This window comes from Thalia democratica, chromosome 8 (assembly GCF_965202585.1).
Source record: "Thalia democratica chromosome 8, ktThaDemo2.hap1.1, whole genome shotgun sequence".
Lineage (NCBI taxonomy): Eukaryota > Metazoa > Chordata > Thaliacea > Salpida > Salpidae > Thalia > Thalia democratica.
In genome coordinates this window covers 14,591,542-14,605,172 of record NC_139172.1, presented here as the reverse complement: position 1 = coordinate 14,605,172, position 13,631 = coordinate 14,591,542, and the positions used below count along the sequence as shown (strand labels likewise).

The 13,631-nt window shown below is 25.0% G+C and overlaps 1 protein-coding gene across 1 annotated transcript; it reads left to right on the top strand.

Moving 5' to 3' along the window:
• Nucleotides 1–2,465: 2,465 nt before the first annotated feature.
• LOC145842090 (dnaJ homolog subfamily B member 12-like) lies at nucleotides 2,466–12,717 on the top strand. Its single transcript, XM_082949470.1, has 9 exons — nucleotides 2,466–2,617; nucleotides 3,788–3,965; nucleotides 5,295–5,440; nucleotides 5,652–5,828; nucleotides 9,351–9,436; nucleotides 9,554–9,678; nucleotides 9,741–9,913; nucleotides 11,706–11,822; nucleotides 12,407–12,717. Exons 1-9 carry the CDS (start codon nucleotides 2,485–2,487, stop codon nucleotides 12,445–12,447), a joined length of 1,176 nt encoding a protein of 391 aa, XP_082805596.1. The 5' UTR covers nucleotides 2,466–2,484; the 3' UTR covers nucleotides 12,448–12,717.
• The last annotated feature ends 914 nt before the right edge of the window (nucleotides 12,718–13,631 follow it).

Below are 13,631 nucleotides of genomic sequence, written 5' to 3'. Positions count from 1 at the left end.
TAAAAAAAACAATAAAGTTACTTTTTATAAAACCTTAAAGAAAATGTGAAATTTTATTTTTTAATAACCTGTGGGGGCTTTAAGTGTTAATTAAAGTTTTAAGTTTAAACAGTATACAAAAAACACTTAAAATCCAGATATATTTATGCTATTTTCACCAGTGGATAAATGGCAATAAATAAAAGATAATTTGAACTTATTTAGTAACATTAGTAATCATCATAAACAAAAAATAATTACATACAAAGTCAATTATACAAAACCAATCAAAATTCTAATTAATATTAGAATGCATTAAAAGCATATTAAATTAATATAATAGCTGATTAAAAATGCAAACATATAAACACCAAAAAAAGCATTAAATAAATAAAGCAACACTATAATCAAATTCTTTTTGCCTACAAAGAGCAGATTTTCTTTTTAGAATACATATAGCTTCCATTTAAAATATGTCAAAAACATAACAACTTTTAATTATTTTGAATCTCTCCAAATTGAAATTTTTAGCACAACTCTGGTTGCTCACCATATGTTCCGCAATAGCAGATCTTTTTATTGCACTCATATTTTTATTAGAATTCTTTTTGTTTTACAGCTAATTTCAAAAACTTGTCAATGCAAGCAGGTATATGTTTTTTGATCCTCTTCTTCAGTTGTCTAGTTGTAAGACGGATATAGCTATTGTTGCAATAGCATGTGAGTTGGTTAAATGTGGGTATCAGGTCTTTTCCTTCAGGTGTCAACATAGGACTTGGGGTAAAAACTACTTTAAGTTTAGCAGGGTTGCCATACACTCAGGAAACTCAGGGATTTTTGATTCTTTTTTTTTTAACTCAGGGAAACTCAGAACAGTTTTGGTTTTTTCTAAAAGTTTCAGAGAAAGTTTACAATTTTTTAAAAATCTCATGAAATTTTTTTCCTAGATCTAGAATGATATTTAGTTGGTCCAGCTTCAATATTTTGTTCAATAAATTTAATTTTAATAATTTTTAAGTGCTTATTTAGAAATTTTTTAGCCTAGTTCTTCAATATTCTTAGAATTAACATTGTATTTTTTTAATAAATAATAAAAATTTTAAGGATTTGAAAAAAAATCAGGGAAACTCAGAGAAGTTTAAAGTTACTCCTCAAAGTCGCTGGTCACTCAGGGAAGATTTTTTGACTCAAAGAGTGGCAACCCTGGTTTTGCAGCTGAAAAAAAGAAATTATTAGTTGCTTAATATTCTTCTCTAAATAAACAGATCTTTTATTTATGTATGGAATTCTCAAGGTGATAACACATTTTTCTGGTCCAGTTTCCTTTTTAAACCATTTAGGTGAGATTTAATAGTTCTACTTACTAACTAGGAAGGATATCCCTTCCTATACAACAAGGTCTTAATAAAATGAATTTCTTCCAAAGAATTCAGGTCAACAGATTAAATGTGCACGATGATACAGTGTCCTGATTAGATTGACTTTTTGTTACAGAACACAATGTGACTGAAAATTCAGATAATGACCTGTAATTTTTTTTATTATGAAAACAGTAGTCACAAATTCAGTATTCGTCTTTACACCAGTACATCAAGGTAGGATAACTCATTATTCTGTTGTTTTTCAATGGTAAACTTTATTGAGTTATGCTGCTCATTTAATAACTTGTAGAAATTATCCACTTCCTGTTCATTTTTGTCTAAAATGAATAGTATTTTAAAGTTTGATTTAGAAAAAACAGTCAGAGGTTTTAACTTCATAAATGGAGAAATAATAAATTTTAATTAGTTTGAAAACTTGATAGCAAAATATTTTCATTTTTAGATAAAATACATTGTATAAAATATGCAAAAAACCAGTATAAGTTGAGTGTCTTAAGCTATAAATGTACCATAATATAAATAGACTATTTAATACAAAGCTTTTTATTTTAAGTAGGATGAATTTTAAAGCATAACTATAAATTTAAACTCTGTTTTATAATTTGTTTTTAACATTAACATTTTGTCATTTTTTTAGTCTCTTTGTGTACCTTATAGTGTTAGTTGTGCAGCCTTGAGAATAAAAAAACAATAATAAGTATAGTATTATATGTTTTGATTTTAAAAAACAAATAAGAGTTCTCAACTACTAGAGGAGAAAACATATATTTTTTCTTTCAAGACTTTATTATGCAAACTAAGTTTTGGTCAAAGATCTTGCCAGTGCTTAAATAAAAAATCTTATGAATAAAAAAAAATATATATTTATTTATTTAATCACTGACAAGGTCTTTGACCAAAACCTAATTTGCATAATAAAGTCTTGAAAGAAAAAATATAAATACAGTATACTAAAAATACATAAAATAAACGTTGTGCATAAACTATGAAGTACTATAATAACAGTAGATAGATTTTTTTGAAGTTTTAAACAAATCTTCAAAAGTTTAAATCAAGCTATATATTTTTATTTCTATAAGAATTATAAGCATGTATTTCAGGTATATTTTAGTTTGATATAAATATGGAAAGCAATAAAGATGAGGCTCAAAAGTGTATTAGAATAGCATTGATAAGTATAAAATCTGGGAATTTCGAAAAAGCTTTGAGATTTGCAAACAAATCACAAAAATTATATCCATCTAAAGCAGCTTTAGGTTTGTGAAAATTAAAAATAAAAGTTTAAATATTCTTCTATATAGTAAGGCATTGAATTACTACTTAAGATAAATTCATGAATTTTTATGGTGTTCCTATTAAGGCCAAAAAGTGGAGAGTTAAGACTTTTTTTACAAAAATTAACATTGGCTCTTAAATGAAAGCTTAAAGTATAAACTACAAGCAAGTTTTTATTCAAGTTGATTTTTTAAAACTTTTGAGGTATTGTAATTTTTGTTTGGTACAAATGTATGGACTGTAAATTTTGGTTGTTTGTTTTCTCGGAAATTTAAAACTTAACTAAGGATATATATTTTCCTTAATTTTTTGAGCTAAATGCCTGAAATTTTTATGAAACATCCTTTATAGTTTAAAAGACTTTGAATATTTGGATTTCAAAGTATAAATTAATGAAAATTGAAGATAAAAAAAAAACAATAGAACTTTTTTTTTTAACAAGTTTATTGTTTTTCAAAATAGAAAAAAATCTGCATTCAATTTATTAAAATTTTAGATATGGACATATTTAAAATATTAAAAAAAAAAGATTGATTAAAAATGAAGTAGTCTTTTTTTGCCTTTTTGGTTAGCTCCTTTGGAAGAGAACCTATTGAGGTCACCAACTTTGATCACTTATATCCCAAAAATTACTTTAAATTTTTTTTAGCAGGTGGACCCTCCTATGGCCTTGAGTTTTTAAACAAGTAAACATTTAAAAATAAACTTCTGATTAAAAAGTCCTAACCATAAACTTAATAGTTTTAAAATATATTTGTGTGTAACTACAATTTTTACAAGTTTCATCTAAATAAAACTTTGCCAAATTTTTTTGCCTCGATTTTTGTATTTACTAGTTTTAAATGTTGATAGGTACTAAAGTTGTTCATATTTTTTTATTCAAAAAATAAAATATTAAGCATAAAAACATTTATAATTTCTGAATGACTAATTGACTTATGTTTTTATTATTTATTGAATTACGTTATTATGGTTCTATTCAAAAAAAAAGTAGGGTTTATTCCTTTTATAAAAGCTAACTTTTCCAGTAAGCTAGAAGTTCAAGTCAAACATTTTCAAATAGATTGTTAAAACTTATTACTTACTTCACCTTCAATTTTTTAGTGTGAGCTGTATGATTTTGTTTTTTTTAAAGTAAATTTTTTTACTAGAATTGGAACAGGAAATTCTTAAAAAGCAAACACAAGGTGAAACTTCCCCAAATCACAAAGGCGAGAATGTATCAAAAAATGATAGAAATAATGGTAATGAAGACTTCTCAAATCTACATGGACAACAAGAAAAAGAGAATAAAAAGTACACTAACAAGCAAAAAGAGCTAGCTGAAAGGTTAAAAATAATAATAAGTTTTACCTGTGGTGTTATAACAAGTTTTTTTTTGCTAGTCGTTGATATAAATATAAATTTAATTAGTTTTTATCGATAAGTTGAAATAGGAATTAAAAATTTCTCAAGCTGATACAAAAATGTTTTATATTTCCTAAAGCTCCAGCAATTTAAAGTTTTCACAAAATCCTCTAGTGTTTTTAAGTTTTTTATTTTAATTTCTAAATAGTTTTAAAGACTTTTAGTTGTATAAGTTATGAAGAAACATTATTAAAAATTCTAAAACCGATTTATGTTTATTGATTTATTAAGTTTCTTATGTTCAACTTTTGTTTATTGTCTAGTCATGGTTTACAGGCATCAGACTAAATTATTTTTGGTAACACTGCCAAAATGTCAGTTTTTGTCTGTTCAAATGCATAGATATTTATGAGATTTTATTATATATTTTAGAATCAGTTTATTTTTGAAAATTTTGTTAAGTTGTGAGTATATTTCTAAATAAGTATTTGGTCTTTTAACCTTAATTTTGGTTCAATCAAGGCATTTTAGGAAAATTGTCTGGAGTTTTTAAAATATATGCTGTAAAATTTCTGAATTAACAAAACAAACTTGAAAATTAATTTGATTTATTTTAATTGTTTTTTAAGTAATGTTTTTTTTTCTAAATGAGGACTTTGCTTTTTTAGCCGAGCACTTAGTGATCTAGCACTCTGAAACTAGATTTATAGATGCAATATAGCTTAAATTAATTAGAAAATTTAACTTATCCTACTAAGAGGGTATGTTATTTTTTATTTTTTTGAGTTCAACTTTCGTTACCTTTTAAAGGGTTCTAAATTGTATTTAAGGTCACAAAAAATAATTTAGTTGGGTTGACTTACCTCGAAAGCTAGCCACCAGGGGTCCTCTGTTGGGCGAAAATTGTCCAAAATCAAGAATATAGTCAAAAATTTTAGTGTCAAAATAGTTGTAGAATTATGATTTTATTTTATATTACAGTACTAAATTAGTTATCTAGCAATTATATTTCAACTATTTTTAACTAAAATTATTAAAAACATTATTTTAATTAAATCTTAGTTCTACCAATTGATTCTACAATTCCTAGGATTAAAGAAATTTCAAGAGATTATTTTTAAAACTAACCGGAATATTAAAATTAATTAGCATTGATTTAATACATCTTTTACAAGGTACAAGTGGTAGCCTTTTATTTATATTGTGGAATGCACTGTAATCTGCTTATTAGAGTTTTGTAAATCTCAAAGTAGTTTGTTATTGTGTGAAATTACTAATACACTTCGTAAGATTACTACTATTGTTATGCAGGATAAATAGGTGTAAAGATTTGTATGAAATACTTGGAGTAAGTAAGCAAGCCTCAGAGCAGGAAATTAAAAAAGCTTACCGTAAAATGGCTTTGCAGCTGCACCCAGACAAGAACCAAGCTCCCGGAGCTACTGATGCTTTCAAATGTTTGTTTTAACTTTAAATACATAAATACCAAAATAACGACTTTTAATTACAAGTTTGAATAAATAATTTTCGAATAGTTTTGTTTGATAATTAATTAAAACAATGTTCTAAATAAAAGTTTTTATAGTTTTATACTCTAGCTAAGTTATGATAGACTTAAACTATAATTCTGCTTTCATTGTTAATTAATACCAAATGATATTTTTTCAGCTGTAGGGAAGGCTTTTAAAGTTTTATCAGATGACAAATCTCGGCAACATTATGATGCTTATGGCAATACAGAGGAAGAGCATGTTATGCGTCGTAGTAATCAACAATATTACAATCAAGAAGAGTTTAATGCAGAAGAACTATTTAACATGTTCTTTGGTGGAGGATTTCCTCAAAGTAAGTTATTTTTTTACAAGGTCAATAAAAATTTTTATATTCGAGGATTTGTTATTAAACTATTGAATTCTGACTCTGTTTTTTACTTAACTATATTATAGTTTTCATTAATTTTTTTAGAAAATTAAATTTTACTACAAATTTTGGTATTAGCTTTTCTTATTTAATGCTACTTAAGCTAGCTTGTTTTTTTGTTAATATTCTTTTATGCTTTTTTAATGTATTTTTAAAGTTTTTTTTATTCTAAATAGATTGTGTATATAATTAATAATAATAATGATAATAATCATGCAAGCTTTGATAAAGAAATATTGTCAAATAAGCATACAGCGCACAAGCAATGGATTTTTTTTTAGCTTCTTCTTTAAAGTTTAGGCAAAATTAGACTACTAACTAAAACTAAGTACGTACAGTTTCGAGTTATTACAAAAAAAATTATGTTATTAATTTATTTTATTTAATTTATTTATTATGTTGCCACACACTCACAATAACTTAAGCTAGATTTTTCACTCAATTTTTTTTCTTAAGAATTTTTGTTGTTATTTAGTTCTTTTGTCTTGATACTTTTAGTATTATAAGCTATATTAAAAATTTATTTTTCAGTTTTTTACTCATCTTATTAATTTTTAAATTTCTTGTAAACTCTATCCAACAAAGGCAAAAGGGCTAGCTTAGTAAAAATTCAGACTAGTTTTAAGTCACTCAGCCAGTAGCCAGTTTTTTTTTTGCCTTAAAGAGTGGAAGCCCTGTGAAATGATCTCTCTGCTTATTAAATTATATTTTTTACACTGCAAGAGGCTTTTTTACTTTGTTTTTATGTACACCCTTTTCCGCTGAAAGTTAAATAATAGTATTTAAAAAAAACATGTTTATATTTTTCTAAACAACAATACTATATGATACATTTTTTCTACTTAATAAATTTTGGGAAATTATTTTATAACATTTAGTTTTAAATGTCCTTCTTAAATTACGAATGTTTTTAAACAAGTAGTTACTTGTCATGCTAAAACTATCAAATAACAATGCCCTAAACTTTGAATAATAGTAAGGTTGTGATTAAATCATATAAATTCTAAATAGAAACAAATCTTTAAAAAACTTGTAATAATATTTTTTAGATACTAGAATATAAGTTACTTTGTGAAATTAATTTATAGCTATGCAGCATAAGCTAAATACCAATGAAGGAAGATTTTTTTTCATCACATCAGAATTATAATGGACTTTCATACTTGAGTAACTTCAAAATAGAGTAAAAATTTATCTGAAAACATTTAAAGTGCGAGAGTTATAGGTAAATAGAAGGCCATAGGATGGCTCTATACAGTTTTTTGATAAAATAATGATTCTTTAATTGAACCTTGAAATGTAAGCTGTCATTAATTTTTTAAGAGTATGAAATTTTTAATTAAACGTTTGACATATAATAAATTTTGAAAACTTTTCTGATATAAACCAATGGATTTCAGTTGTAAAATTGTCAGTTATTCATAAACTTAAAAAAAAAATTAGTTGAAATAAAAAGTTTCAGATAAAAACTAAAACTATATATTTTATTAAAAAAAGTAAAAAAAATAACAATTCATTCTGCCAGAAAGGTTGGTTTAAAAACAATTTATTAGGAGGAAATAAATTTTAATAATAAAGTATTTATTTTAGCTTTTTAGTTTGTGCCTTCTGTAAGAAATTCTATTTAGCTCTCAATCTTTGATCGCTTATATTTCGAAAGTTATAAAAATTTTAGTTAAAGGTAGAAACAACTGGTATCTTGGTATTAATAAAAAAGCAAAACTAAAAAAATGTTTTATACTTGATCGCGATAATATATATACTTTTATTAAGAACATTTATAATTGCTCTGATAAATTTTTTTGTTTAACTGAGTTTAAAGATAACTTTTTTATTAAGATTTTGATGCCAATAAGGCAAATAGATCTCATGTACAAGATAAATAAACTTTTAAAAAATTACAAAGATTTTATAATAGCAAAAATGTCATTAAACAAAATGTTAAAATGTTTAAGTTTCTGATGGGGAAAATAATTTAAAACCCAAGTGTTGACAGTATCCCTTTCTTTGCAGTAATATAACCAAGTACTATGATTTGTAAAAAGATAAAAAAAGAAAAAGATTTAAGTTTTTTCTCTAAACATGAAAAACTATTTCTTAAGTATCAAGTTACTAAAGTATATTTATCACAGATGTTTTTGTGCTAAAACTTTATTCCGACTAACGGCGTTTCACTGCTCTCAAATAAATTTAAGAACAGATCTACGGAGTCTATAAAATGTTAACACACATTAGAAAAAAAGCAGAAAAAAGCATGTATAATTATGTATAGTGTTTATCTAGGTAGTAACTATAAATGGACTTTATGGTTTAAAAACAAAGTTTGGGATAAAAGCGTAAAATTATAAAATTGTCTACAAAAAAAACAAATTTAATAAAAGTAGGCACCAACCTCAAAAAGCTCTAAGAATAGGCAAATTTTAAAAATGAAAATTAAATTGAGTTGTGCAGAAATGTTACGTCATAATAATTTTAACAAATTATTCAATAATTTATACAGCTTGAAAACATGAAGTATTAAACTTGCAAGAATATATAAGTTTTGTGAAATAAATTAGTACATAAATAGACAGAGTTATTTAAAGTAGAATCGTCGGTTATGGGGACAGATATTCGATAAATCTTGCCGCTTATTCAGAAGTAGGTCTTTATCTTCTGCTGCAATTACTGCTCTTTCTGTATTGCAAGTTGGGCAAATTCTACTTACTCCGTTGGAGTAAGTACGGAGTAAGTAGAATTTGCTACTCCCAACCTACTCCCAACCTACTCCCAACGGAGTAAGTAGAATTTGCCCAACTTGCAATACAGAAAGAGCAGTAATTGCAGCAGAAGATAAAGACCTACTTCTGAATAAGCGGCAAGATTTATCGAATATCTGTCCCCATAACCGACGATTCTACTTTAAATAACTCTGTCTATTTATGTACTAATTTATTTCACAAAACTTATATATTCTTGCAAGTTTAATACTTCATGTTTTCAAGCTGTATAAATTATTGAATAATTTGTTAAAATTATTATGACGTAACATTTCTGCACAACTCAATTTAATTTTCATTTTTAAAATTTGCCTATTCTTAGAGCTTTTTGAGGTTGGTGCCTACTTTTATTAAATTTGTTTTTTTTGTAGACAATTTTATAATTTTACGCTTTTATCCCAAACTTTGTTTTTAAACCATAAAGTCCATTTATAGTTACTACCTAGATAAACACTATACATAATTATACATGCTTTTTTCTGCTTTTTTTCTAATGTGTGTTAACATTTTATAGACTCCGTAGATCTGTTCTTAAATTTATTTGAGAGCAGTGAAACGCCGTTAGTCGGAATAAAGTTTTAGCACAAAAACATCTGTGATATACATTCCGATAAGCTTAGCTTATCAGGATCTCCAGGATTTAACGCCTTATAACGTTACATCTTATAAAGTATATTTATATATTTAGGAAATATGCGTATGTACAGAGACGGAAATACATATTACTACGAGAGAGCTAACAGAAGACGGCAAGAATACCAAAACCGACAGCAAGTTTGTAATTATTTTAAAAAGTTTACATTTTTATGTGCTAAATAAACTTAATAGTTACATTTTTGATTATGGTAAACAAAACAATTTGAGATTCAGTACCTAGATTTTATTTTAAAGAGTCGTCAAGAAACAACTGGTTTTGCTGCTCTGATACAGTTCTTACCTTTAATAGTGATGTTATTGTTTTCAGTTCTTGGAAGTTTTTCATATTCTGATCCGGTTTATAGTACCATGCGTCATTCGTAAGTATATATGTCTTTAATGTTCATGTTGAACAAAATTCTTATACTAGTTTGTTAAACAGGCCGTATAATTACCAACGAACAACTAACAAAATAGATGTAAGATACTTTGTCAAATCAGACTTTGATAGGAGCTACCCGAAAGGCTCTCACTCTCTTAGAAGATTCGAAGATAACATTGAGCAGGAATTTTTGGGGAATTTGCAAAATCAATGTTACAGTGAAAAGCACACTAGTAAGTTTAGTTCAATGTTTTAATTCATGTAAATTTTAGATTCTCTGTTTGTAAGTTATTTACTCAAAATTTTAGCACTGTTTGTAAGTTATTTTAATTTTCTACCCTTTTTTAACTTTTTTATAAATTTAAAGTATAATTAGTTTTATATAAATTAAAGTATAATTAATTTTAGTAAAATTAGAGAGTGAAACTTCTGCAAGCACATTGTATAGTTTTTAACTCTTGAACTTTTTAAATGCGACGAGCATGAAGTAAATTTTTTATTTACTAAACCAGTTTGAATCATTAACTTAGTCTTCAAATGATTCTAAAAACTTATGACAAGTACAACAACTTTTGATTTTTTTAGTTTTTCTTAAACTAAAATTTATATATACTTTTTTGAATATTAAAACATATGTGAACAGCAATTATACAATAAGATATACAAGACACACAATTTAAATAAAACTAAATATATTTCGAGCAATTCTCATCAGTATAGTACAAAGCTAACAAATAATAAGATTTTACAAACTTATATAGTAACCGAGTAATCAAATAATCATAAAGTAACCAAGAGATAAATAAACGACAAAAGCAATTAGTAACAGTTAAAATCATTTAAGTTTACTAACGTTATAATTGATCTACAGTAAAACTAAACATAAATAAAGATTTTAACTATACTGTTTCCTTATTTTCGTAATACTTTATAAGGATTTTTTTCATTTTGTTTATGTTTAGTTTTACTGAAGATCAATTATAACGTAAGTAAACTTAAATGATTTTAACTGTTACTAATTGCTTTTGTCGTTTATTAATCTCTTGATTTCTTTATGATTATTTTATTACTTAGTTGTTATATAAGTTTGTAAAGTCTTATTATTTGTTAGCTTTGTACTATACTGATGAGAATTGCTCGAAATATATTTAGTTTTATTGAAATTGTGTGTCTTGTATCTCTTATTGTAAATATTATTAGATTTAAGTATTTTTTATTTTCTTATTATAAGTTTCTTTATATAAACAAGTATTTTGTGTTCGTATTAGAAATGATTTACTCGAGTAAAATCAGAGTTTTGTCATGACCGGTAGTTGCTAATTTCTGATATTTTCTCCTAAAAATATAGCTCTTACTACAAAGATTTAGTATTAACATAAATATTGAAAATTAAATCAGAATATTTTCATTTGATTTTATATAGTTGTGGATAGCAAACTCGATACCTTTTGCAAAATAAAATGTAATAGCTTCTGACTTCATAAATATCACTTGAATTGTTTTAACCTGATATCTTTCTACTGGTATTTGTAATTACTTATTAATACATCTGACATTGTGTCAACAACCTACCATTTAATATTCTCCTATGATCCCTTCATAACTTTAGTTTTAGTTAGTATTAAGTAGTTTGTGAACTCTTGAAAAAATTAAAAATAGTCACTCTGATTTCTTCACGTAAAATGAAAAAACAAAACATATTTTTTTATTAACATTTATATAATAGAATTTTAATCTTAACTAAAAAATGTTCTAAATCACTAAAATATTTTTTTATGATAAATAGTTTCCTGCATTGTTATACTGTATAATGTATTATTATAACCAACTTGACAGTTTTGATAAATTATAAATTCATGTTATTTAAAAGTGCATTCAAATAATTTTTCTAACCTAGTGCAAAACCATCCTATGATGATTATCTTTAATCTGAACAATTACATAAAAATATAAAGCAACTATTGATTTAAGTTAAGTATCAATATGTTGGTCAAGTTTAGTAATAGATTTAATTGTTATTAACAGAAGAACAACTGAGAAGGTCTGGTATGTGGACTGGAAATAAAAAACAGATAAAAAGGAGTGACGAAATGAGAACACCAAGCTGTGATAAATTTAATGATCTTCTCGCAAAATATCGAAGTAATTAAATAAATCTATAAATTTCGTTCTGTAGCAGTATTTTATTTGTGTTTTAAAATAAACTTTTGATAAAAGTTTATTGAATTAAACTTTCGGTTTTAACCGAGTATTGAAACTAGATACGAGTTTATTTACAAGTTTCGTTTCAATGGTTATACACAATAATTAACTTTGAAAATATGCTTTAACATTTAGTAAACGGTAAATAATATGTAAAAGTATGTGTTCTGAATCTTATATTAAATGTTGACAATTTATGTTATAGAAACGCTTTTATTATTTCTAAATTCATGCTCTATTTTTTTTACGTTGGATCTTTTAAGTCTTTTACTTTTAATTGTGTGACTACTTAAAAGTTTTTTTGGAACATTCTTTTTATGTTTCCTGGTTGCAATATTAGTTTTTGCTAGAAATATGAACTAGCTTTATAAAATCTTAAAACTACTCTCTTTTTCAGAAAAGTTTTGAAAGTCATAGTTTTTTTTAAATGTTTTCTATCAAGGAGCTGCTTTTTAAAAATATGTTGAAATTTTTATAAGTCTATTAACTAGTTTTGATTAAAAAAAATTCTAAAATAATTCAAGGAAAAGTTAAATCCATAGGGGAAATTGAAAAGGAATTGTGAAAGAAACTTGTAGCTTAGTCAAAACTCTACAAAAACAAATATAAATAAAGTGATTTATGGTCTTAAATAATTTTCTATTAATCTTTAATTCCCAACTAAATTGTTGTTTTATTTTTGATATTTGTTGTAATATTGTCATATATATTTTTAAAACTTTTTGATTTATAAATCAGCTATTTTATTTTTTAGGTTGTTTATGTTGTAATTTTCACGTTGTTAATGTTTTTACTCCTCCTAAGCGTATTTTCAAGCTTAATAAAATTATGATTGATTAAAAAAGACTAGATTTTATTATTAATTTAGAGTAGGTTTATTAATAAATAAAATACATACGCAATTTATGCCATGAAGGTCGTTTCCTACGTTGAAATAACAATACAGTTCTACGGAGCTCTAATAATAAATACAAACTTTTTTTATTAATAAAAGCATATAAATTTTAAGCATAGGTAAATTAAATAAAAACTAACAATAACTATAATAATCACAATTAATTTTATTTGAATAAGATTTTTTATATAAGCACTGACGAGGTCTTTGACCAAAACTTAGTTTGCATAAAAAAGTCTTGAAAAAATAGATTATATTATTTCTCTTCTCTTTCTTTTATTCTTAAAATCGAAACATGGAATATAAATAATAATCGTTTTAAGTATTAATTTACAAACATTAACCTGAAATAACTAGCAATATAACTATTGTTTAATGGGATTTTAATAGATCTTGAACAATTACTACAAAGTCTAAGACAACTTAGTTATAGCAGAATAAAATAAATTAATAAAAATGCATATGGTAGTAATAAGTTAAATTTTAAGAAGTAGCACGGTGGTACTTATAACTTAAAATTCAATTATATCATTGTACTCGATATTTTATTATAAATTGTTTTGAATAGTACACTTAGGTCAAAAGTAACAATCACAGAACTCAACTTGCATCCAAGAAGAAAAATTACAAATTTACTGGCTCACTAATTTATTGTTAAACAATGTTTTACATAATTAATAAGTTATATTCTCAGTTATAACAAATAGATTATTCAAATAAAGAAATTTTTGAACCAATAAAATTTAAATACCTTTGGTTAAAAAAACTGACTGTTATATTTTTAGGCAGTTAGAACAAACTGCATGTGTTAGTTAAAATTTATAGTAAAAAAAACTTTTGGTTGGTAATTTTTG

Coding starts and splice junctions, on each gene's coding strand:
- LOC145842090 (XM_082949470.1), top strand. CDS start 2,485: ATGGAAAGCAATAAAGATGAGGCTCAAAAGTGTATTAGAATAGCATTG. Junction 5,441..5,651: donor AGCTACTGATGCTTTCAAAT/GTTTGTTTTAAC, acceptor ATATTTTTTCAG/CTGTAGGGAAGGCTTTTAAA. Junction 5,829..9,350: donor TGGTGGAGGATTTCCTCAAA/GTAAGTTATTTT, acceptor TTATATATTTAG/GAAATATGCGTATGTACAGA.